This window comes from Rhea pennata, chromosome 2 (assembly GCF_028389875.1).
Source record: "Rhea pennata isolate bPtePen1 chromosome 2, bPtePen1.pri, whole genome shotgun sequence".
Lineage (NCBI taxonomy): Eukaryota > Metazoa > Chordata > Aves > Rheiformes > Rheidae > Rhea > Rhea pennata.
Window position 1 is genome coordinate 110,013,827 of NC_084664.1, and position 25,313 is coordinate 110,039,139.

Below are 25,313 nucleotides of genomic sequence, written 5' to 3' on the forward strand. Positions count from 1 at the left end.
ATTAGGAATTTTATTTAACAAAAAGCTCCTCTTACTTCATTTGGGAAGCAAGGTTACGGAGGTTTGGTAACAAGAAGGCACCGTGTTCTTTTCCTTAGACATGGACTTTCTCTGCATATGTCCAGTCCTTGCTGGACGATCCACTAACCCTGTGTTTTAATGACTTTTGGAGTCTGGCTAAGAACAGAAATTAGAATTTTTGGTTAAGACTTTGCACACTTCTGTGCCTCCATTTTCTCACCACATGAGAACAAGACTTGTAAATAAAAGCCAAAGCACAGTTTATTATATTCAAAGAGAGAGCTAAGCACTCAAACTCTTTTTATATAAAAAATCAATGCTGCTTTGGTATTTTGTCAGTCTGGACCCAGTGTATCTACCTGAACTTTCTTATTTTTCTAATTCACTATATGGAAAGAATGATTATGACTATGACAATACTAAATCACCTTCAGAAGCTGAACTAGTAACAGCAGCGCAATGGAAAGACATCACTATTAGTCCTTTACAGCAGCTCTTCACACAGTTGAGGCCCAGTGGGAACGGACTACATCAGGGTTTTCTGCAATATTTAGTTTTCCCTTGTCAAGTCACAGAACTCCAAGGTGTCTAGAGAGCGGGTGAGTACCAAAGTAAGGGATGAACTGCAGTTGTACAAATAATTGGGTTTATTTTAAAAGGAGAACATGTGATGCACATCCTAACTCACACCTTTGTTCTGCCTCCCCAGCCCTTGTCAACTACATTTGAAAGCAGTTCCTCAGAGCCCTGTACAAAATAAAAGTTTTCGTGGCAAGGCAAAATAGGAGTAAAACAATCAGTCTAAACATGTGCAAACACCTCTGAACAGACTAAATCAAGTAAGAAATAGAGAAGAGTACCAGTTAATGCTAAGATTCAGATTTTACCTCCAGTTCCTCATTCTGCCTCTGCAAATCTTCCAAGATCACCTGCAGCTCCTCCTCATCTTCACTCTCACTTTCACTCTCAGAAGAATATTCCTCAGTTTCACTTCGACCATGCTGCTGGCGACTGAAACAGCAAAGACAACCCATTTAAATACCATGTTTGCCAGAACTGTAGCAAAATAAAACAGTTGACTGACTGACTGACTTATGTCCACTGAATAATCTCCAACAGTTATAAAACAAAAATCAGAATTTGCTTAAAAACTTAAATTAATAAATCAATGATTTGCTATGGAGATTTTTTTTTTTTTTTTTTTGTGCACAGTCTACTTTCCTCTGGAAAACAAAAAATAGCCTCAAACGTGAAAAAGTTACTGAGACTGCAATAAAAGCAACAGGCTTTCAAATATGCTAATGTTCACAGGGTGATCTTTAAAGTGGAGTTTAGAGTATTGTTTCAGAAGAATGTATATGTATTTTTAATCAAAGATTGCTCGCCTGGTTGGGGATCTGATGTAAGCAGGCTCCCTTTTACCTTTGTATTTCAGCTATTTCTGCTCGAAGGCGATCTATTTCTTCTTTCTCAGAGGCAATCTGTCTCCGCAGAAACTGCTCCATGGCCAGCAGTTCTTCTTGTTCTGTTAAAATCTCATTCTCCTGCAATGATCAATTAGTTCCCCTTAAAAAAAGTCTTGACTTTATGGCCTACAAGGAACATACTACAGGGATTACTCTGTAGTGCTGTGCCCTGAGAAGTGATGAGATAATGCAGCTCTCCAAAATACTTACTTTCAGTAGAAGTGACTGGCATGCCTGCCTTGAACTCTGATTCATCAAAACCTCAAAGCAAATTTAACTTCAAAACCAACAATGTCTGTTCTGAATCTTCAGATGATCATTTTACTGAATAGTTGTGGAGATGACCCACCAAATTCTGGCATGTTTGGTTGCCTGCTTCCTTAAATCATAGGGAAAGCTCTGGATAACTAGAAATATAGCTAGAAAAACTGAATTCTGAAATATGTCTTTTAAGATGAATATGAGGGGAAAATTGCTGTGGAGAGAAAATCAAAGCTACTGAAGGAAGCAAAGGAAGGCAGAAAAGCCAAAATAGCTGCCTTACTTCCTCTGATCTGCAGGAAAATAGCTGGTTAGATTTGAAAGTATTTTCTAAATACGTTAACAGGAAAGGGTTGGTATTTTTGTAGCATAGCATCTGCTTTCTGCTGTTAACAGTCTACCAAGCTTCGGTTCATTCCTGCAGTTAGCCATTCCTTCCCTACTTTATCGACCACTAAAACAAAGCCTTGATTTTTATAGACAGAGGGAGAACCCTATCAGTTTTCAATTTCTCACTGTACTGGGAAGAACAGAACCATGTTTAACACTTCTGAGATATACAGAAGAAGAAAACCAGCATACAGATAAGTGCTTGCCATCTACCTGTGCGAGTAGAATATTTATAACTTCTTCATTCTCATTCATTTCTTCTTTGGAGACATCCTCCTTTGAAAGGCTAGCAATTTCTTGTGCAATCTTTGTTTCACACTCCTGCCAGAGAAAGAACACAACTTTACGAGCCCAGTTCCCCAGTCACTTTAATTTACTGTAAAAAAAAATTCTTGGAATGTATTATCTTTTCAAATTTAGAATCATTGTCTCAATTATCTTGAAAGTTTACAGGTAGCTCTGCTTTTAATTTCAAAGCTGACAAAACAGAACACTGGAATGATATATTCATTGCTTGCCCACCTTTCTCAGATACATGACAGTTTAAAAAATGCGGTTGAAGTCTGTTCACTTTTGAGTCTTGCAGTTATTCATATTGTTATTCCAAAACACATTGTTTTAAGCATGTAACAAATAAATATATACTCTGTCCAACTAAGTTTTAATTATACATTCTGTTTTGCAGACAGCTAGAGTTTCAAGATCTTGCTATCCCTAAGGAGAGCCAGATAAACAGAAAACGTGAGAGCTCCTCAGATACTCTTAAGATGACAAAATCTGCAACAAAGAGATTTAAAAGGTGGTTTGATCTAACTGCATTGACTTTGCACTGTCACAAAGTAGGAAGCGCTCATCTATTTTGTCCCAAGTTGTATGAACACTAGGAATATTCACATCTGCACCTGGAGGTTACCTGTTGCACCTGAAGAACACCATTCTGGGTACGAATATAGGAGACTAAACTTACATTCCAGAAAAGCCATAGTCAAATGACCCTTTTCCTACTGAACCCACAAAAAGCATTCAAAGCAATCTTTTATTTATTTATTTATAATATATATATATATAAAATTTATATATATATATGTATATTTTATTTATATATATATATATATATATATATATATATATATATATATATAAAATCTTTATGTTTCCTAATTTCCCCTAAACCGGCATTTCCTTTCTTTCACAGCTCTGTAACTGGACAGTTACTTAAAATGATACCAGAAATTATGCAAAATTGACTCTAGAAAGTATTCTTTATGTTTTTCTTTCGTGTTTGCAAGCTAAACTTCAGAGTAGCATGAAATATTTAATCCATAGCCAAGAACTGATAATAAAATTCCACAGCAACACCTGTCCTTTCTAAATCCAAATTGTAATGTACAAAAAACTCATTACAAACTCTGAACATTAGAAAAAACAGTCCTCAAACTGTGGTTGTAGAACCATCTCACCTTTAAGGTATTTTCAATTATAAGATTAAACAATAAGGCTGAATAATGCTCCCAAAAAACCCAGGCATAAACAGTGAATAACCTGTGGTCATAAAACTTTGGGAAGAATTGCTGTAGTTAAAAATATCCCTACTTGAGTTTCACCTGTGATTTAGATGTTTGCTCAATAAATAGAAAGTTACCCACCTGTCTCTTAGCTTCTCTTAGTTTCCTTTTAAGAGCTGTTAAAATTCTTTGCACCTCCCAGAGCCTCTCTTCTTTGGATAAGTCTTTTATCCCTGCCTGTAAGTCTCGGTGTAAACAGTTTAGTAGGAACTCCTGAAATATTGCCAAAGAGATCATAGTTACTGCAATGATTGTACAGTTGGTTAATTTTCCTGACTTTAAAGCTACTTGAATAATCTTTTGTGGTCAAAAGTATCTGGACTGGTAGGATGATGTTCAGAGGTGGTGGTGGTGTGTGTGGGGGGGGGGCAGGGGTTGGGGGTCTTTTTTTGGTTTGGGGTTTTTTTTTTCCTTTCTTTCTTTCTTCTTTTTAAGAGAATAGCTTTGCAATACTATCATCCAGTCATCCAGTCTTAAGTTCTAAATTACCTGGTCTTCCTCATTTAAATCTTTCTTCTATTGATAGTCCAGGAGAATCTTTTCATAAGTTACTCTCCTCCACTATCACATTTCCCCTATATTCCATTTTAAGATCTAACAACAGATCTAAATCACAGCCCTCAGTATGACTGCTAGAAGTAGCTTCATTAAGTCCTTACACCATCAGTTTGTCTAGTAGAAATCCCAATTCTATCTTCTTTTCTAAAAAACTACTTTAAATTCTTTCCTGATAAATTATTAAGGCTCACCTCTCAAACATAACTGAATCTCAGATTCTCAGTGTTAGCTGGTTTTTGCCAGTTTGGTAACCTGATTTACTGAATAAATCTGAGACTTAGTCCTATACAATTACTTGCAGAGGAAAACAGACGCACCATGTGGCCTCCTTCTCCCCAAACCCTCCCTCCCTGCAGATGCTGAAGTTTTGCATTCTTCTAGCCCTCCCTTATTTTGAACTGATCTTTGCCCTCACTGTCATCTCTCCCTGATTCTAAGCAGAGACCAAGAAGTGAACTTCCCTCTGTAGCTTACTTGGTTTTCCCTCCCCTTTGCCCCCATCACCCACCGGGACTCTCAGCACTAGTCACAGTAACTGCATAGAGCATTAAGAAGGCAAACTGGTACGACTGTGCACTGCCTCTTGCACCAGAAGAGCCTGCGGTCAAACTACATCATTTAGAAGATCATCTTACTTCACACAACGCATCGTTACTTCCCTTGTCTTTAACCAGTGAAATTCACTGTCAGAGGATGATTTAACTGAAAAATGTTTGCATGACTTTAAACAGTGATTAGATAAACCTGAAGGAAAGAAGAAAACTAACATAAAGTGAGCACAGATAATTAAAAAGACAACACAGAAAACAGACGGTTCCTGCTACCACTGAACTCAGCGAAATCTAAGCTGCAGTGGGCTGGGACAGCTTACCGGGAGGCATTGCTGCGTGTCTGCCCGCTTGCGTGTTCATCTGCTAAAAGCTGCTGGAGTCAGGCTGCTCAGGTCAGGATCATGCTAAGTGTCAGGCTGTTTTGTTACATTACATTAATCTGTTCCAATTCCACTTTCCACTGAAACCCCTCAAAGTAATAGCCTAAGTGATACTTCATTTGTATAATGCTAATATACACAGAGTTGCTTTGTTGTGCTGTTTTTCAGCTCTCTGAAGTTGCAAGTCATTGAACTATAGCAGTTGATCAGTTACAAAATTTCCATTTTCAAATTAATTCTTAATGTGTATAAAAAGTTTCATGAATAACTGCAGGAACTATTAAAAGCATATGCTTCAAATTATAGAATGAGAAAAAGAGAACAAGCATTTTTTGAAAAGGTTTATCCCATATTACACTATTTTAGGTTCACCAAGAAACCTTCCACTTTATCTTTAAGATAAAGGAGAACAAAACAGAAAAAAATACAAACTGTATTCAAGCTTAGTGCAGTGAACTTGATTAGTGAACTGATTTTTAGATGGGATCTTTTTTGCATCTTTTCTTTTGCATCTTTCAGTAGATTAAGAGGGAGTATCCTTCCCTATGGACAAAGGTAGTTTCTGTTAAGCAAGTTCTCTAGTTCTAAATTGAATTTTAGAGATTAGCTCCTATTTCAAAAACAACATATTTTTGCTAATTCTCTAATTCTAATTCATTCTCATTCATCCAATTCATTTCCCTAACTCTCCGCTCAGATGGTTAGGGGAGAAGCCAGAAGGATGCCTTTTGGGCCACCTCTGGTCCGCACCATCAGTAATGCATAAGCAATTCCTCTTACACCGGCTGCCAAGAATGAAGTATCGTGCAGGTGCTACAGCAGGGCTTTATTACTAAAGGATTCTCACAATAACAGAGAAATCTGGTATCTATGTAAGGTCTGATATGGCAACTTTAAGACACAAGTAAAATAGTGTATTTAATACATCAGAGAGAGTCAGACTGGGGAGAAAAAAAAAAAAAAACCCTTTTTGGCTTCATGGCAGCAGGTTTGGAATTCTATTTTTCAAAGCATTACATGTCAATCAAAACCAAGTGTTAACATAGACTCAGGACATTATCTAGAAATACATCCTTGAACATGTTCTCCCTATCTTCCTCATGATAAAAACACTGAGTATTCGGCAAAGTGATCCAGAAAAAATGTGGCCATATTCATCTTTGTAAGACCACAAAATATCTTTCTACACATTAAATGGGCAAGAATACCACTACTCATCATGTTATTTATATATTTATATATATACACATACACATATATATATGTATAATACATATAATTTGCAAAAAGCTTATGAAAATTTGCTACTGAATATATTAAAAAAAGGGCAAAAGGAAGAAGAACACTGAAGTAATCACCAACCTGTCGTCGAATTTCTTCTTTAATGCTTTCTTGTGTTTCTGGAAGTGCTGGCATTGTTGCCATATTTGACCAGCGAAGAGGTTTTGTCACTTGCTTTAGGGTCACATTACCAAAGAACTCTTGAACATGTGTAAAAAACACATACAGGACACGGTTGCTGATCTGCAAAGAAAGGACAGATAAAATACTCGTCAACAGAATGATTTATTTACATAATCCTCTAAGTATATGGTTCACAGTCTAAAATTGTCTAAGATTCTTTCCCTAGAAAGGAAACAGCCTTTAGCATGCACCTCTATGAACAGCAGTCATGTCTCAATCTCTCCAAAGAGACTGAAATTTGGTTTAAATACTGTATTTCAAATGACTCTGTACTGGCTTCAATAAATCAGCATATATTCACTTAGCTGTCTTCTGTGTCTATATTTCTGAGGCATTTTTATGCTAAGTTCAGAATTTGCACATTCCTTACACTACTGCAATTATTTCTATCACTGGTAGGTATAGAAATGTATTAGATCTTTCTTTTTACTCATGTAAAGGTAGTCAGTGATAGCTCCAGGCAAGGGGGAACACTGATCACACTGAGCTTATGCCTGGTCGCTGGCTACCTTCTTCTCTCCCTGCCAAAAACGTATTTTCCACCATTTTTCTCTCAGGTGATTTAAGACTGCAGAAAAAAAATAGTTTGAAAGAAGCTGCTACTGTATTCCTTTTTTAACGTGAGACAGAAACAAGTATTTATTTTGATGCTATATCCTAAAAGAAGAGTTAGAGTTCTGTCACCACCTGTATTTTATTATCCACACCACCTGCATGCTAAAATCAACTTAAACAGCAAAACATTATTGAGCCTGCATTGTTGCTTCTTTTGTTAGCTATAAAGTGACCAGCACAGCAAAATAATAATACCCAACTCTTCCGCTACTGGGTTTTCACCTAGGCCATTAATTATGAAGCAAAGCTTTAGAAGAAAATCCACACCCAGTGCTATATTGCCGTTATGCACAGGACTAATTCTGAAATGTGTTTAAATTAAAGTTTTCTGAGGTGTTTGTTAAGATATGACTCCAGAAACTAAAAATCCTACTAGATAACTAGCTTGGCTGGTCTTCCCAGTAGTGTGACTGGAGACACAAGCCTTTATGGCCAAGGCTGCACCAGGATGATCTGTTTGCAGTTCAGGGTTCATTGGCTCGATATGGAAGTCAGGCAACAATAGAGTCTTCACTAAATTATCACTAGATCACAAACACATGGATATTGTGTACCTGCAACAATTAGTAGCTGAATTCATTGTTAAATAAGTGCTGTTTACCACGGAATTAACACTCTGGCAGCAATCTTTGTAATGCTTTCATTATTAAACTGCATTTGAAACCCAAATATCAGAGAAATGTTATGGAAGTTCACATTCAGAAAGCCTCTTGTTCCCCTTTGACCATCATTTTAAGCTCCTGGGAGTAAATAGAGGCTGTAATTGAGCTTAATCTAATAAGAAAATTTCTGATGTAGGCCTGCAAGGAACACCTGTATATAAGTCTTTCTGGGACTGAAGTTCTGCTCTAACACTTGCTGTGTGGAGCACATACCTGGACAGTAGGGCTGAGCACTATAGAAATATTCTGGATGTTCATTTTTGTTTCCAGTTCTTTTGCAATAACATGATCCATGTGCACAATCAACCAAGAAATTAGGAGATGGTTACACTCTGGCAACTCCTTCAGCAACCTCTGGCACTCCTGAACTTTCTCAGCTTCTGTGCTCTTTCCACAAGCATCCTCAAAGCGGGGCATTAGCTCTTTGGTAAGCAAATTTTCAGGCAGTTCTCGAAGATACTGTTTCAGCAAGCTGGCTACTGTATTGGGCTCGTATTCTTCCAGGTTGGGAGATTCTTCTCGATCATAGGCTGCTTTTAGCTCATCAACTTTTGATTTTATTCCTTAAAATATGCAGATGAAGAATTAAGAAAAATCTTGAACTGTAAATCTATCATAATTAAACTTTCTGTATGAGAGGCATTTCTTTCATCTCTCCTTACAAAGCAAACAAACTGAGGAATACCTTTTAAAGGTTATCCAGATGTGACAAAGTCAAAATCATGACTCAAAATTACATGATCACTGCTTCTCAAAGCATAAGCTAAACTACAGTGAGGCAAAAACACTGCACTTCTGAAATTCTGAGTAAGAGTTGGAGCCAGTATTTCCTTACATCAAAGAACTTAAAATAGGGTGAGGGTGGATAGGTGAATATAAGATCAGTTGTGTATCTGCATTCAAATTCTTTGAGGTTGTTCAATTACACAGCCCCAACCTGAGGGAGGAAATATTTTCTTATCAACACGAACATTGTGCAACAAGTTCTAACAGCCTTCCTTCGTCGAAAGGAAAAAGGCACTTTTTATTTTTCCAGATTTCCAACTGGTTATCCTCAGTGAGAGGTTTCACACAAGATTCTTGACTGGAAGCACTGTATAACTAAAGGCATGTTTACATAATCACTCAACGTAGCTAATATTTTCTGTGAGGTTTTTTTTTATAACTCACTGACATTCTAATCGTCCAACAATCAGAAGAATTTTCTTCTTAAGGCTCGAATGCCCACTTGAGTTGCACTCGCTTAATGTACTGCCACAGCCCGGCTCACACACAATAAAGAGAATTGGCTGTACGCTTAGCCCATGGTAAACGCAGCGTAAAATGCATTCAGCTGTATTTTGAGAAGTCTAAACAAGTCAGCCATCACCTACGTGCTGCTGCACAGTAGCTTGTTAAGCCACTGCAATCGTCTTTCTGAGCCCTCAGTTTAAGCAATTTTATACACACCAGAGGGTGCTAGTGCACTGAAGAACACCTAGAAAGCAGAAGCATGAAAAATGTGTTATGGGAAACAAACCTTCCCCCGTCAAAATTCCTAAAGCATGTCTTGAAAAAAATATGCAACCAGAACGCTCCAATATGCAAGGCTAAGAAACTGCTTAAACTGTTACCATATTTATGCATTCCTAACAAATACCATGCAGATCAGCAGTGAAAAGAGACCTTAAGGAAGCCTCCAAAATTGTTTGAAGTACCATTTTAGAGTGCTAGATAATAACAAGTTTCAAATCCTTTTCCTCAAATTCCTTTTCTCACTTGTTCTTGCTTCCTTCAGCATACACACAGAAGTAATTAGACAAACTATATTACAGGTGGAGTTCACAAACAGAACAACCGTTTTGTTTAATATGATTAAAACTGATGTTTTATAAATACACAAATGTATTGTGTAAGCTGGTGTCACACAACCACCATGGCCAATTATCCTGGACTGAAGCTTGTGTTTTCTGCTCATTATTTAATTTGCTCAGATGTTTTAAGAAGAAAACTGTAGAATGGAAGTGGATGGAAAAAAGCAGCTTGGTGGGAACCTTAAGTAATAAATGGTTATTTCTCAGCTTTGCCTTGCCCGTCTGTCAGCACCATATTGCTAATGCAGAGATACAAGCTGGCCACACCAGCATACTTTATTCATAGTTACCGTCCAACCACAAAAGGCCAAAATAATTAAAATTTTAATGCCATTAAAAAGTACCACCATATTAGCAACTTTTCTGGAATTTCAGACTCATAGATTTGCTTACCTTTAGTTACTCTATTATCTTTTAGGTAATTAAAATTAATGCAGTTTTATGTGGCTGTATGTGTTGAAAATGATAAAAACAGTAAGAAAATTCAAAGTAAAAAATCTTAGAAACCTGCACCTCAGTGTGCTTGGAATACCTGAAACTCTGTAGATGCCTTCACATTTCATGCCATACTTCTCTACATAATCTATACATTCACGGAAAACTGCTGGCAGGCGGATGCCATCATACATCATGGTCCTGTCTACTGCATCAGCCAAAGGAATGCCAAACACAGGTCTATGTCTGGGAACATCCACTTGAGGTATCTCTGTCTCCTGAATTGGCTTTTTCTTTTTCTTCTTCTCTTTCCACTGTTTTACAACGTCTGCAGCAGTTAAGTCTTTTGACTTTTTCTCTTTATGCTTGTCTTCCTTATGTTTGTCTTCCTTGTGTTTTTCATCTTTGGGTTTCTCTTTTATTTTAAAATCCTTTTCCTTTTTTTTGGAAAAGCTGGGTTTCTTGAAGACATGTATTCCCTTGGACCTCTTCAGCTTGGAAGGACTTTCAGCTTCATCACCAGAACTGTCCTCTTGAAAGGCAGCATAACCCTCCGCTATTAGACAAAGAAGGAAGAAGCAAGAGGAGGACAGATGTAAGTTTATTTAGTTTATACATATTTTGTAACTAGGAGAAAGAAAGGAAGGGGAGAGAAAAAGTAATATGAATTAAAACATAGTGTCTGCCTGACTCTTCAGAAGGTTCTCTTAAGTTGTTAGAGAATTAAGTGGACAAGGATTAATTCAAAGTTGTATATTCACATCAAAAATAAGCCATACATCTCCTGAATGATCTAAACATTTAATACTTCATATACTTACTCATTATGACAATGTCCATCTTATGGGCTATTTTCCCATTTAATAGTCAAGGAAATGCAAAATAAAAACAACTGTCTGGCAACTTCTATGTTCCTGTAATCAACAGTATAAGAATTGCTGTTAAGGATCATCTACTACATACAAACACCTCTAACAAAAATCCAGTAAGAATGTACTAAATTCCAGTCCCTCAATTGTCCAATCCCTTTCCAAAATATTACAATTTTAAGATAATCATGAAGTTAATAAAGTTTCAGTCCCAAATAAAAATGCCAAAAAGGTGAAAAAAAGCCCAAGCAAACTTACTTTTCCATTAGGGGAGAAAGACAATTCCTGTAACATTAGCACAATACCTGTCAATAAAGTTGCATATTTGTCTTTAAAAGCCTATGAGAGAGCTTGAAAAAGGTCCACAGTCAGAGTATGCTGTTTCAGCTGCAAAATATCAAGTGTTGTCTAAAACATATGCACCAGTGTTCTTATTAATTACACCTCTGCAGCTAGCCCTGCCTATCCTTCAGGCAAGAGCAAGGAAATCTTAGAGGTGGATTAAAAAAAAAAAAAAAAAGCACAAACCCAACATGCACACCAACTTCCAAGTCAATTAATTTTGATTTTACATACACAGTACTCTTCATAAGGAAAGTAAGCCTGAAACCTGTTCAACAAAGAAGAGATTATACGTATCATTTGCACAGCCTAGATCCCCCAGCCCAGTGGATAATAAGCTCTTGCTTTAACCTGATGCCTCTACAATACAGATCCTTTTACACTCTTTCATTACTGAAAAATCAGTCAGTGCCACTGCCTGAATGAAGCAGCACACCAACAGTCAAGTGTCACTTCTTAGTGAATAGTTTTGGGTGGTAGGAAATCAGCTCATTACTTGGACTGCAAGAGAACGCATTATGGATGGGATTCTAGGCTGTAATTCCTACAGGTTAAAGAGCTTGAGCTTGTGTCAAAGGAACCAAAGCACACTCAGAACTGTCTTCAGGATATTCCAGAACTGGAAGGACAAAGAGGTGGAGATTTTCTCAGCATTATTTCAGCAAACCAAGCAGCTCTCCACATTTTGAAGCTTCCTTCTCTGCTTAGTAGAAGGTAGTTTTTAATATTCAAAAACATACAGGGAATGTGTGAAAACATTTGGAACTGTTATAAAATAATTACAGTCATTTGCCCCGTTGACCTTTTCCACCCTGGACTCTTCCCTAAGATTGCCAAACACATGCACTTTCATGGAAGAATGGAGAGATTTCAGCATTACCCTTGCCCAAGTGAATTTTTAATATAGAAGTGCAAACTTTAACTCGAGAACAATCAGCAACCAGGTCTCTGTCTTCCCAGTTTACTGGCTATACCATGCTCACTTTTTGTAACCTAAATTGCAAATAGGTAAGGAAACCTCCTAAAGTATAAACTAAGGATGCACATCTCACTCTGATGTAGAAAATACTGCTGATGCACCAGCTACGGAGCAAAAAAGGGAGCACATTCTGCCATTATGTTTTGTGAAAATGAGAGGAGTCTGGCACTGAGTTTTAAGACAGGGTTCAGTTCCCAAAGCAAAAGCTTCAGTAGACAGAGCCGAAAACAATCTGTCCTCCACACTTCCTATTGCCTAGCTTTAGCAGCTCAATATAACATAGTAGGGTGGGTTTTTTTTTTATTTTATTTATTTATTTTTTACTACGTATAATACTGGCATGTTCTCTGTGACTCGCATACAGGGGACCCAAGCTTGGAGTTTGAGTCCACCAATAAACAAAGCACTGCTGTCACATGTCTCAACACTCAGCGTCGCAAATATTCCTGCATTTCTAGCTCTTTGGTAATGTAATACCAGCAATAGCATGTGTTCCTGAAACTGGTATTTCTTGACTTCATGAGAAGACATGAAGCAGCAAGTCAAATACAAAACCATACTATTTTGTCTCAGTAATATAAGTCAACAAGATTTAGAAATACATACTACTCTCGGATTCAGAGAGAATCTCTCATATGACTTTCTTAAAGTAGCCTGATTTTCTTTAGATGCAACTATACTCTTGGTAATAAAATTACTGTTACCACTTTTGCCAGTGATATAGTATACTAAAATATAAGCACCTTCAATATATACAGAGTAATTTTATCAAAAAACTAAAAAGTAAATTTATTCAGATCTTCTCAACACTCCAGATCAATAAAAAATAAAATTTTGTTTGCAATAGCAGCTATTCAATTATTGTGTAAGATGACAATGCCTTCAGTACAATTTCCAACAAATCTCCCTCTAAAGACATCTAGCATCCACCACTGTTGTAGTATTCATCTCTGTTAGTACTTTACACAGAAACGGAGGATCACAAGCACAGAGACAAACTTATAATTTCATTGTTCTATTTAGAACAACTGGGTACTATTACAGCTTTTATGTAGTTGCCGTAAGTCCATACTGATGACGCATTCCTGAGCAGAAATTATTTTGGAGAAAAATCCCTTAATATGCTGAAGAAGTAGAAAAGATGATGAAAGAGAACAGGCTCATACCTTCTACCCGGTGGCAACTAGCAAAAAGAGTTGCAGATCACTAGGACTCCACCCAGGACAGCAACATAAGGAAGAAGATAAAGCTTAACATCTATTTGGACCAAAGACTGTTTGGAGGAGGTTCAGGATTCTGCCTCTGTCTCTAAATTAACCGTAGTATATATAATTATACAGATTCCCTATCTAAAATTGATCTCCTATAGAAATTCTGCTGAATAGCATCACTTTCTCTTTTTTTAAGCATTTCCTATAACCTTCATCTGCAAGGAACTGCATGTTTTATTACTTTACCAACACACGATTACTGACAGGAGCTTAAACTTGTATTTATTTTTTTTTTAATGAATTACTCTGGTCACAGGCTCTCAAACTCTTACTGGTTCAAAAAATCTGCCTTTGCTTCCACGCTGCCACGTTGCAAGTTCTTGCATGGACATGCATTTTTTGAATCAGGGAAAAGATCTGAGTTAAATCTGTTACAGTACAGAAAAGAAAAAAAAAAAAGTAACCCAGACAAGTCTCCTAATCTAACTCACTCTACAGTTCACTAACACTTGTACTGTTGCAAAGGAGTGGAGGGAATAGAAATGAGGGGGCTAAAACTGTTTCAGTAGCTGATGATACACATGAAAATCAACATTCCATTTAATTTCTTACCATTCCCATCAAATTTGTAGCACTTCACTTAAATTTTCCCAGGATAACTGCTTTATAGTATTAGGTAATTGCTTTTAATATGAAGAATCGAATCATACTATCCACATAAGAAAAAAAGATAACTTGTAGCATATAAAAATGCTTTCTTATAATAATGCTGATGCTAAAAATACATTATTCACACAAATAAGATTTACTTAAAAAGCTAACTTGAGAAACTTTGGGATATTTATCCTTTCCTCTCTGTACACCCTGTCTCCCAGCACCTCTGAAGTCCCTATTTCGAGTATTATCAGAATATCCAACAATGACATTTGTGGTATTAAAGTTGCACGCAATTTTAGGAGTTTGTATGACACTGTCATTAATTTGCTAACATTTTAAGCTCAACAAACCTCCTGCTATAATTTAATATAAATAGCTCTCTTTTTCTCATTGAAATGTTCAATCATATCTGTTTAAAACCCAAATTACATGACCATGTAAGTTTGTGGCATGCTATCAAGCACATGGCCAGAGAAGCTGCAGATAAAAAGAAACAATCTGAATACATAGCAGACATTTTAAAAGATAGAATAAACTGAAGATAAACAGAAGTATAGAAGGAATAACAAAAGGCAAAGCTGGAAGGGAAACTCTTAATGTTAACTGTGTTAAGTAACTGTAAAGAACTCTTGCTCCATTTATGTAAGTAAATGTTTTCTTGGGGTATATTTATAGTAATGACCACATTTAGATGGCACATGAGGATAATGAAAGCTTCATATTTAACTTATTCTTATATCTAACTGGCAATTATATGGCATGCTTATAAAAGAGCTAAGAACGTAATTTTTACGTTACAGCTGCAAGAAATAATTTGATTCTTCCTACATTTTGCATTTTCCTCTTTTTGAGGATTTACTTCATACCTTTAAAGCTTCTTCTAAGTAAAGAAAATTGCTTTTTATCAGCCATAAAATGTGGTGTAATCCCTTGTGGAAGAAAGCAGTTGCAGTGCTAATGCGCACAGCATTATGCATATTTGCTGAAGAAGCATTTTTCCTCTTCAGCCTTCAGTTAGGCTATCATCATAAAACACAGAATCGCACCACAAAGAAACCCGTATCATGTATAATGCTGACCTCTAAGAATACTAAATTTAGAGGCATCACATCCAGAGTTATAACAAAAAGTGGATTTGCAAAGAGTAAAAAAAGACAACTAATGGCTTGTATATATACCCATCCAATGAATCTAGAAATTTCATCATCAGTCAAATCAATCCAATATTCTGCATTAATGGTAATTACAAGGGGGGGGGGGAAAGAATGCATTTGCTTAAAGCCAATAGTTTAAATTTTCATAGGTTTTAACTGAAGGTTAGTATATTTTTGAGTTATGGTAACTGCTAGGCACACAGTCTTTTAACAACATACCTTCTGAACTGTGGCTGAATCAACATAATTCCTGGATTCCAGGAAACTGGTTTGATTAAAAATAGTGCAGCAGCAGCAAATGTATAAAGAGTAATTATTTAATTAAATATGTGCACGCATATTACAAATATTCACCATTTCTTCATTCTTCATTCACCATTCTAACAAGTCAGAGTATCATGTACTGTCTCTTTTTTTGATCTTCCAAATTCCACACGTAAGGGGTAGCAAGGTATAATGGCATCCAGAATCTGCAGCCTCCAGAGAGACAGGAATTATAGAACATTATTTTGAAATTTTATTAAAACAAACAACAGTAAAAGAAGCACTGACATTTAGGCTGTGATATTGAGGTTTCATAGGCTTGAGACAGTTAGGATCTTTCTGATACCAAGGATATTTGGTATCATCTCACTGTTTCTGAGCACTTTGTTCTTTCAGAAGATGTAGGAAGATTATATTGAATAAAAACTATTTAATGTTTCCAAAATTTTTTGCACAAATATAAGGCTAGAAGTAAGATTTCTCTTCTGTGCCTTCGGATAGGGGTGGTAATAATACTTTGCTTACAGGAAAATTTCGATTTTAGACACTGATACACTCAAAAAGAATGGATTCTGTAGTCAAAGCTTCACTTTCTCCCAGCATTTAATCTGTCAGTTCTTGTAATTCAGATCCTGATGATGGCTTGCACATTTTTGGACTCTACACATTACCTAGGCACTGCTGGAAGAAATTTTATGATTATACTTAACCAAGAGAGTAAAGGAAAATAAAAGCACACAGATTTCATTTCTCCTCAAATAATGATGTGGGGTACACATGAAAATTTGAGATGGCAGACCATACAAACTGTATGAGTACAGGAGATGCAAAAGAAAAGGGTTAAATTTGTTAAAACTGACACGTCCTAGTTAAAGAATAAAAATCAGGTCAAACTTCCAGTTTTATTTTAACTAGCATGCCAGCTATAATAATCAAATTTGAAAATGCATTTGGAAATCTCCACTGAAAATACAAACAGATAATGGGACGGGAAGAACTCCACGCAAGGCAATTGCCAAACACTATTTAAGACTTTGGATAAGCATCTTCATTTGTAATTCTGGGCATGTGCTTGGCACCTGTATCCAAGAAACAAAAAACAATTTTTTGTTTGTTTGTTTGTTTGAGGTTTTTGGATGAGAAACAGGTATTGAACAAAGTCTGTATAAGATCACTTCTTTCACACTTAAATAGGTTAAAAAAAAAAAAGAGGATTGGAAATCCTATGAGATTTTGATAGTGCAGGAGAGAACATTCAAGAGAACGTGAGTGCAAGAGAAATTATAAGCCTGAAATACAAGAACTTGCCAACTTACTTCTCTTTTCCTTCTTCTTAAATTTTCCTTTCTTCTTCCCATGCTCCTTTTCATCATCAGATACTATATCTGGAGGCTCATGCAAGCTGTCATGAGGTGGTGAAGGCTCACCAGTGCGGTACAATCCAGGGAATTTTGTAGGACTGATTTCTTCAGAGCTGGGAGTGCGAGCAAGACCCCCACTATGTTCTACCCGACGATGTTCACTGGGGCTGCTAGTGGGAGGCAGGAAACACTCAGTCATTCTGATTCCCTGATATCAGAGTGGAATCTTCTGCTACCTGTCCATCACACCTACAGCAGAAAAAAAAACACCACAGAGTTTAAACAATTGAGTTTTGGAGCACCTTGTTTAGAGCTCTATTCTGAAAATACAGGAAACAGAAATTTATCCTAAAATGAAGAGTCACACTGATGCCAAGAGTCTGCTTACAGGCACTAGTATGTACTAGGCTTAGTGCTTGAGAATCTGCCTATGAACTCCTAAGATAATCTTGTAATATTAACATACTAAGAGAACTGTCAATTTTAGCCTTCTTTATGCTGTTTAAAATATTACATATTAAGTATCATAATATTTAACATTTAAAAAAATTCTTATAAAATTCAGGAGTTTGCATACTGATTATTAATACTTAGTTTAACAAAAAGGTTGATCTTAATATTAAGTGACTAGAATTTTTGCTCAAGTTCTAGCAGGCAAACAAGCCAACTTTAAGGTTTCCACATAAAACAGGCTTTTCTGGAAGCTCAGAATGAGCACTGCATTTAATGCAAAGCTCATGTTCTTCTTTCCCAAGCGTATTTTATAGACAGAAATAAGCACTTGCTTAGCCTGTTGCAGTAAGAAAAGAAGAAACCTAAAGTCAATTTCATCTTCTGTTCATGGAAATGCAAATTGAAGAAGGTAGAAAAAGAATGATTAAGTTTTTCTAGTATACAGCAATCACAACTTCACATTTGGAAAGGCTTTATTAGGTCAGCTGCACCCAGACGCAGATACATGGTTCACTAAGGAGTTATGGTGAAACAAAATCTCAGATGAAAACTGCCGAGAGAAAGCCAATTTATAAATTCCCAGCAATGGAACTCCTAAGCAAAGCAAGGATTCTTCCCAGCACAGAAATTCTACTGGAACAGTTATCCCATATGGGACTTCAAACCTATGGAAACAGCTTTGTGGAACTTGGCTTCTTCTGTCTAAATAGTCACTCAGATATGAGCCCTTCTTTCAAGGGAGGGAAAGGAAACAAAAATAGAGCAAACCCCTGGTAAAGAAAAAGCCATTTTCACATCCACTAGTATACCTGGATGATAGCTCAAGCCTTGGTTACATGGTAAATTTAAGCCAAATTAAGTTTGTGTTGCTGCTGAAAGGAAACTGAGCTACTGGAAGACAAACACAAGGGAAAAATGATCCTTCTTTTGCTTGTTTTAAGCTAGATCAGCTCCATAACATGGCCCACTAACAGTCATATAACTGTAAGAGCAAGCATAAGGAAGGTTGAGTGTTGGGTGAAGGTGCACTGTGCTGCAGACTTGAAGCGATCAAGGTTGCTATGTAACCATGGCTTCAAAAAACAGAATTGTAAACATAAGATTACACACAAAAGCCAAAACAAACCCTTTTCTGCAAGAATTTTAGTTATGACAGAAATGTATTTAGAGATAATAGCTCTGGCTTCCATACTAACCTATGGGCTCTGCAGTCCTCTTTGGAACTCTTGCTATTTAATGTTGATGTATAGCTTATAATTAAAAAAAAAAAGTAAAAAGAAAAAAAAAGTAGTCAAGTCTTTGCTACGCTAAGCAAACTCAGTCAATATTTTATAAAACCTTAATCAGGGAAACTAAAGATTAACACTGGCTTAGTTGGTACTCCTGATACATCACACAAACTGGACTATAAATTTTTATCCAAAACCAGAGAGCCTAAAAGAGAACAACATTAATACGGGACACAGATATTTTCTGTGGGTTTTTTATTTTGGTCATGCTTATTGGGATCTCTTTTGTTATATTTTTTTACAGATATAAAATATTGTACTGTTAAACTAATTTGATATTGTGTAAACAAGCGACTGGTGTGCTCAAAAAAATACATTTTTAATAGAAATGCACAGGAGTCTAAAAGTTTCAGGCTCATGGATATCAAAGAGTCAAAACTTTCAATCTAGAGTCACATTCCAAATTACCAATGACACAGATTGGCAATGCATTGCATCTTATCTGAGCTTCTAAACAATCTGTAAAATTATTTCTCAATACCTATTTTCATTTAACCTCTCACAAAACAAACCAACATCACCCCCCAAATCTACCAAAAGCCGTAAAACTGTAGAGAGCATTTCAACAGTAATTCATGGAATGAAATTAAAAATATTACATATAAACATCTATAAATCAGTCTATGTCTAGAGCAAGCAAGATGGGGAAGAGAAAGGAAAGGGCAATGTCATTGTGAAGGCCTATAAATGTCACCCTGGAAAATGAGAACCTACATCCTCTGCCTCTGCCAGAGCTCCTGGGATGAAGCCAGTCAAATCCCTTACCACATTACACAATGTTCTCTAACAGTGTTTTACACAGTTACTGAATTCCTGGGGTCTGATTTGTAGAGTACTGAAAAGCATGACATGGATTTGTATTTTCCCAGGTTAATAATTTTAAATTTGTATCCACTTAAGCGAGCTCTTTTTTAAAATTATTATTAGTGTTAAACTCTGATCCTTCATTTCCCTGTATGTTGAACAAAGTGAGAAATTCATGTGTATTTGAAACAGTCTCTCACTACAGAAGATCAATCACAAAGTGCTTATGGAAATTAAGTTACTCAGATCAGAATTTGAATAGCATACAGTAAGACAGAGATTAATGAGAAACAAAATATTCATGATATATATTTTAATTGATTACTATTCATTATTCTGACTAAAGAAGAGACACTAAAATAAAGATAATAATATATCTTTAAATGGAACAGATTAAGATCACAGTTGCAGCTCATAATTTTGTTTATATTACAGCTTTAATAAAGATTTTATCATTATTTTCTTATGCGTAATTTCCTAGGCCTTTAAATAAAACAGAAATTCCATCATGTTCAAATTATATCAGGGCTCATCAGCAGAATTAGAGCCTTTAGGCCGACCAGAAAAATCTCTTTTACTAATGCATGATAATGCATTATTGCTACACAAATGTGTATCTTTCTTCTGGATTTTACAAATACTTGCTGTCAGCAAGGAATGGCAAGACTGAAAAAAAAAATCCTCTGAACACTTTAAGGAAGAATGTTTCTAACTGGCAGATTCTTCTGCCAAATTCTAGAGCTTTTTTCTCCATCAGTCTCTCAGACTTGACCCCTTCTTCCCAGCCTCCTACTGTTCCAATCCTGTCTCCCTTCCCTAGCAGGCTCTTTGCTTCCAAACTCGTCTCTCGACCTATACAGCTGTATTCGATCAGATACGCTGATTCCCCCCCATTAACACATACCCACAGAGGCAGTCCTCATCCCTGATTGCAGCAGGTTACTCTCACTCCCTTTGTGAGCTGACTTAAATTTGCTCCCTGCTCCAACAGGTTTCTGCTGCTGAACTGTAAGAGTTCAACAAGCACAAGAGATGGAAAGCAAAGAAGGGGCTGAATCATGATGACAGGAGAGTGACTTCCTTCTTTGGGCAGCTCAGCTGCTTTGTGATACTGATCATTAGCTCAAGGTCTCTAAATTCCATCTTGTTCTAATTATTTTCCCCATAACTTCAAGTTTCAATTTCTTTACCATCCAGTGCCAGGGCAGTCTTGGTCTATTTCTCCATTTCATCATCAGTGTGTCTCACACAACATATTCTTCATCTGTGCTGGGCTCTGTGGCTCAAATTCCCTGCTCAGTCTCACTCTTCCCCCTCCCAATGTTCTTTATTCAGCTGGTTCCTACTCTCCTTCTGCACCTCCTTGCTTACCAGATACAGCTCACTCTTCTTCCTTTTTTTCCTGCTGATTGGTTATCAGTTCCAGTTTCCTCCTAGGCAATCTGCTGCTGCAGTCATTTGATTCCTCATTGTTAACTGCACCTCCGTCTTCTCACCTCGTCCACATTTCTCCCACTAGCTCTAAGTCTCTCCCCAGAATCACAAGTTGTCGTCGTGTTCCTTACCCTCCTACCAACTGCAGACTCCTCAGCTCCCACCAGTTCCTGTTCTCTCAACATTTGTTTTCCCACAAGAGCCAAGAATGTCGTTATACGAGTTTGCTCAAGCTCGTTAGAGCTTCTCTTAGCACAGACCTAGGTATTTTCTTCAGTACATCCCAAAATGCAGTTTCAGGAACATTCTTACTTTTCGGCACAGAGCTGAACCTTCAAAATAACCAAATGTGAAAAATAAAAAGCCTTCACTAAACATCTGAATTGTGACCTTTCTTCTGTGCCTCAAAGAAATACAAAATTAGAAGAGTGTGTAAATACAGAAGGCAAAAGGTACATCCTTAACACAGTAAATTGTCCTAGCTATCACCATTATCTTTCAAGTTCATTCACCAAAGACAAGAATGGGATGTGGGGAGAGGAAGGAAGATGCCTGCAGAACAAACATGACCAAATTAATGTTTTTTTTCCTAGTCTCATTCTTAACAATAGCTGAACCCTTACCTCAGAAATTCAGCCTGTGCTATGTACCTGGTAAGTACAAATCAACTGTGAACAGCTGGGGTTTAACAAAGCTGCAAAAAAATGAAGCTATAGAGAGAGACATACTAGGCAACCTTAATAAATCCCAGTTATTACAATATGTCATAAAAAAACGGCATTAACGTTGAAAGCAAGACATAGTTTTAAAGACCAAACTACTCTCTTACATTCAGTACAAAAGGCTCCATTATTTCTATTCTGCACATATGTATCGTGACTTTGCGCCTTCTAACTAAACAGCAGAAGCAAATTAAAACAGGTGACTGCATGCACAGATGCCGTTCTGTAAAATTGCTGTGCAGAATGAAAGACAACAGGCATTTTTCTGCAACAAGAATTATGCAAGACCACACCTGAGGCACTGTGGGTGTCCCCAAATCACTCCATCTCCCCACACACAGACACACTATGAAAGTCCATGTGCTACGGTGGTAGCAGTTCCAAGAAGCCAGCAACCAAAGGATGGAGGCAGAGTGGGAGTGCTCACTCAGGTATCAGAGCCTACAATATGTTAACTACACAAAAATCAAGATCCAGAACACAGCAGTATTTCACGGTCTTAGGCGGTCAGTCCCAAAAGCTAGATATGCATGAAGAAAGAGGAATTATTGTAGTAATAAGCATAACTCACTTCTTGCAAAGTAGCAAGTCAGAAGAGAACAGAACACAAAATATCGCTTGTGGTCTGAAGCCACAAGTGCCAAGGCACTTCAGAAACAGGGGTAATCTTTCGTACAGCTCCTGAAATGCTAAAAAGATGACTCAGAAATGAGAAAACAGATCTGGGAAGAAGTTATCCACAAGTGCATACAAAGTCTGAGACAAGCATACATTCTGCATCTAGCTCAGACTACTACTACTATTCAGTGTGTGAGCCATTAAAACCATGATGCTTCTGAGAGACCAGTATATTGATAAGTAAGCCCATACTTAATCTTCTTACAATTACTGCTGGCTGTCAGCTACTGCAACAGCTTAAACAAACAGCTTCTACAAGCTTAAAACTAACAAACTATTTGTTTTACTCATCAAATAATAAATGTGCCGATGTTTTATTAGTGCAATAAAATATAACAGTTTAAACTGCCTTTTGAAAAAAAAGATGCTGTTTTCAAAATGTACTGAGAAAGCTTAATAAAAAATACTACTTTTGCTCAAACAGTTCTTAAACTGCAACTCTGCCTTGTTGGTTCAATTATATGCAGTCAAATAGCATAACAACAGAGGCCATCTATTTTATTTAACAAGCAGTGCATAAACACTGCCCTTTTCTTTCTTTCATAAAGGAACATGGTCATGAAAGTAGAAGGAAATGGGAAGTTCATCATATAGACAGGTAAAGCAAGTTTAAAATTTCACAAGTCGGAGTAATGGCATAAACAGAGCATTAAGTAACTCCCTTGTGAGTCACACACTCTCCATAATTAGCAATAATTAAAGCCTCAAGGAGGGTTTTTGCAAGATTTTTTGGATGAAGGGAATAAAATATAAATTGCAGAGTGAGATTCAGCTCCCAAACCTAAGACTATTTTACAAGATACATGATGCTATAAGAATGTTAAAACTTACTTTAAAAGACAGTGGGTAACCACATCAACTCAAGTCATGTAGGAACAAGCCATACATTTTTCAAAAACAATGCCAGCAACAGATCAGCTCTAGAAGTAACAGTTAAATGTGCTCCCATCTATCTTTTGGTGGATTAAGTCTGCCATGATTACAGTACCATCCAAACTATTTCCAGTTCTGTTCTGAGGATCTGTATCAGCTCAGACACAGTGATACACAAACACACATACTTATCTGAGCAGACTGCTGCAGGATCCAGTCCAGATTCAGAATAAGTAGCAGTATCCAAGTCCCAGGCCCCTGTCCCACCTGCAACTCAGCTTCCTGCCCTGACTGAGAGTGAGGTAAACCTATGCTGTCACACTGCCTGCTCTGCCCCAGCATCATCTGGTAAGGCTCTGTCTGCTCCAATGCAGGCTAAAACAGGTATCTTAGAAGAAAAGCCTAGGCACCAATCTTTGTTATAAAATAATGAGCACAGCTATATACAAAGGAAAGACAAACTGTGCCTGGCTCCCGTGCTTCAAGAATATTTTATTCAAGGAAGCCCCTTTCATGTGTTAAAGCCCCTTCCCCAACTAAACCAATTGTCATGGAAGTAGTTTCAAAATCGTACATTATATTATGATCATAAACACATATAAAAAGGCATTCTTGTAAACAACTAATAAACAGCTAGGAAGACTGTCATTTTATGGCTTTACATTGCATGACTCTACAAGCACAAGGTCTGGACACAGCATCATAAGGCAGATGGATACTGTTACCAGGACAGACTTTTGCAGGATTATTTTGACTAGTAAGCTACCTGCTTACAACTGTGACTGCCCACCCAGAGAATCACTTCTTATTCTTCATATTTCTTGGGAAAGTGCTGGTCTACTGCTCTTATTTCATACTTCCTGAGATAGTGCTGGTCTACTGTCCAGCATTTTCTCGTTTTAACTCTTTGGTGTATCGTTCCCAGCTCTGATGCTCTCGTTACCACAAAGTAACCTGATACCAAAACCTCCGCTATTCTTAGTCAGGTGAGTCCAGCTTACTAGCTTTCCATTCCATAGGTCTAGTCCCATCATTTCCCAGGTGCAATTCTCCTTTAGCCTTTTACTCCCTTCTCCCATTTGGCTTCATGCCACCCAGTTCTTCCATCATCAGAACTGTACCTCTTCTCTCTCACAAGCTTCTTCAGACCATTCAGATATTCAGCATCTAGACCTATGCACCTCTAGTTTTACCTTTCCTCTTTTCCATACAGTGCCTCACCTAACCTCACTCTAGGATTGCTCGTTGTTTCCCAGTGCAACCTCCTATTTGTCCCACACTTAGTCCTAATTAAGGCTTCTGAAAATTACAGTCCACACAGAAGCAAGGAAATCTGGGAGGTTATCCCGGAAAAATTTAGATTTCCACTCTAAAATGTGGACAGCATAAAAATGTTTGCTTACTTAAAATATTTTTATTACCAAAAAGAGAGTTTTTCCCCGTTATCTTTATTCTCAGAAACAGTCAGAATTATTTGGTTAATGCTTTTTATTTTTGTTAATACCAGCCTAAGAAACCAATCTCAGTAATTTTTGGGCCGATTGAAAATATAGTAACTTCTGACAAAGGCTAAAGTGTTGAGAGCAAAACTAATAACGTGAAGTGTCCTGCAGATGTATTAAAGCTTCTATAGTTCTGAAAAACACCACATTGCGTAACATTCATGATATCCATTCTTGCTTAGATTGGCTTTAGCATGAATCCTTGTACGGCAATCCTGTCCCTCTTCTTCCACCTCCCAAATTCCCACTGTAACCCTTGTGCCAGCACTAACACTTGTGCAGCAGAACAGCAATTTTTACTTAAGCCACTTAACAGAGGAAGAGAATAAAAAGTAAATTACACAACACTCTATTATACTGCATTTTATCAATTGCTATAAACATACAGGCTTTTTTTCCACCTGGAACTATAAAAAAGTTTTACACAATTCACATTTCAGAAGGGCTATCTAATCCTTGGTCACCAAAGATCTACAGCAAATCATGCATCTGTTGATGAT

The 25,313-nt window shown here is 37.1% G+C and overlaps 1 protein-coding gene across 2 annotated transcripts in view; it reads right to left on the minus strand.

Moving 5' to 3' along the window:
• The window catches only part of RALBP1 (ralA binding protein 1), a 37,615-nt gene that overhangs the window by 1,208 nt on the left and 11,094 nt on the right, over positions 1–25,313 (minus strand). Inside the window, exons 2-9 of one of the 2 annotated variants that reach the window (XM_062570125.1) lie at positions 17,014–17,307; positions 10,319–10,777; positions 8,147–8,496; positions 6,555–6,716; positions 3,785–3,916; positions 2,352–2,459; positions 1,444–1,565; positions 909–1,032 (exon numbers count right to left, since the gene is read on the minus strand). In XM_062570125.1, coding sequence (XP_062426109.1) covers positions 909–1,032; positions 1,444–1,565; positions 2,352–2,459; positions 3,785–3,916; positions 6,555–6,716; positions 8,147–8,496; positions 10,319–10,777; positions 17,014–17,257 — 1,701 coding nt within the window. In that variant the 5' untranslated portion in view covers positions 17,258–17,307. Of the gene's footprint in view, positions 1–908; positions 1,033–1,443; positions 1,566–2,351; positions 2,460–3,784; positions 3,917–6,554; positions 6,717–8,146; positions 8,497–10,318; positions 10,778–11,042; positions 11,135–17,013; positions 17,308–25,313 lie in introns of those variants that run through there. The other variant, XM_062570126.1, reaches the window with a different exon arrangement.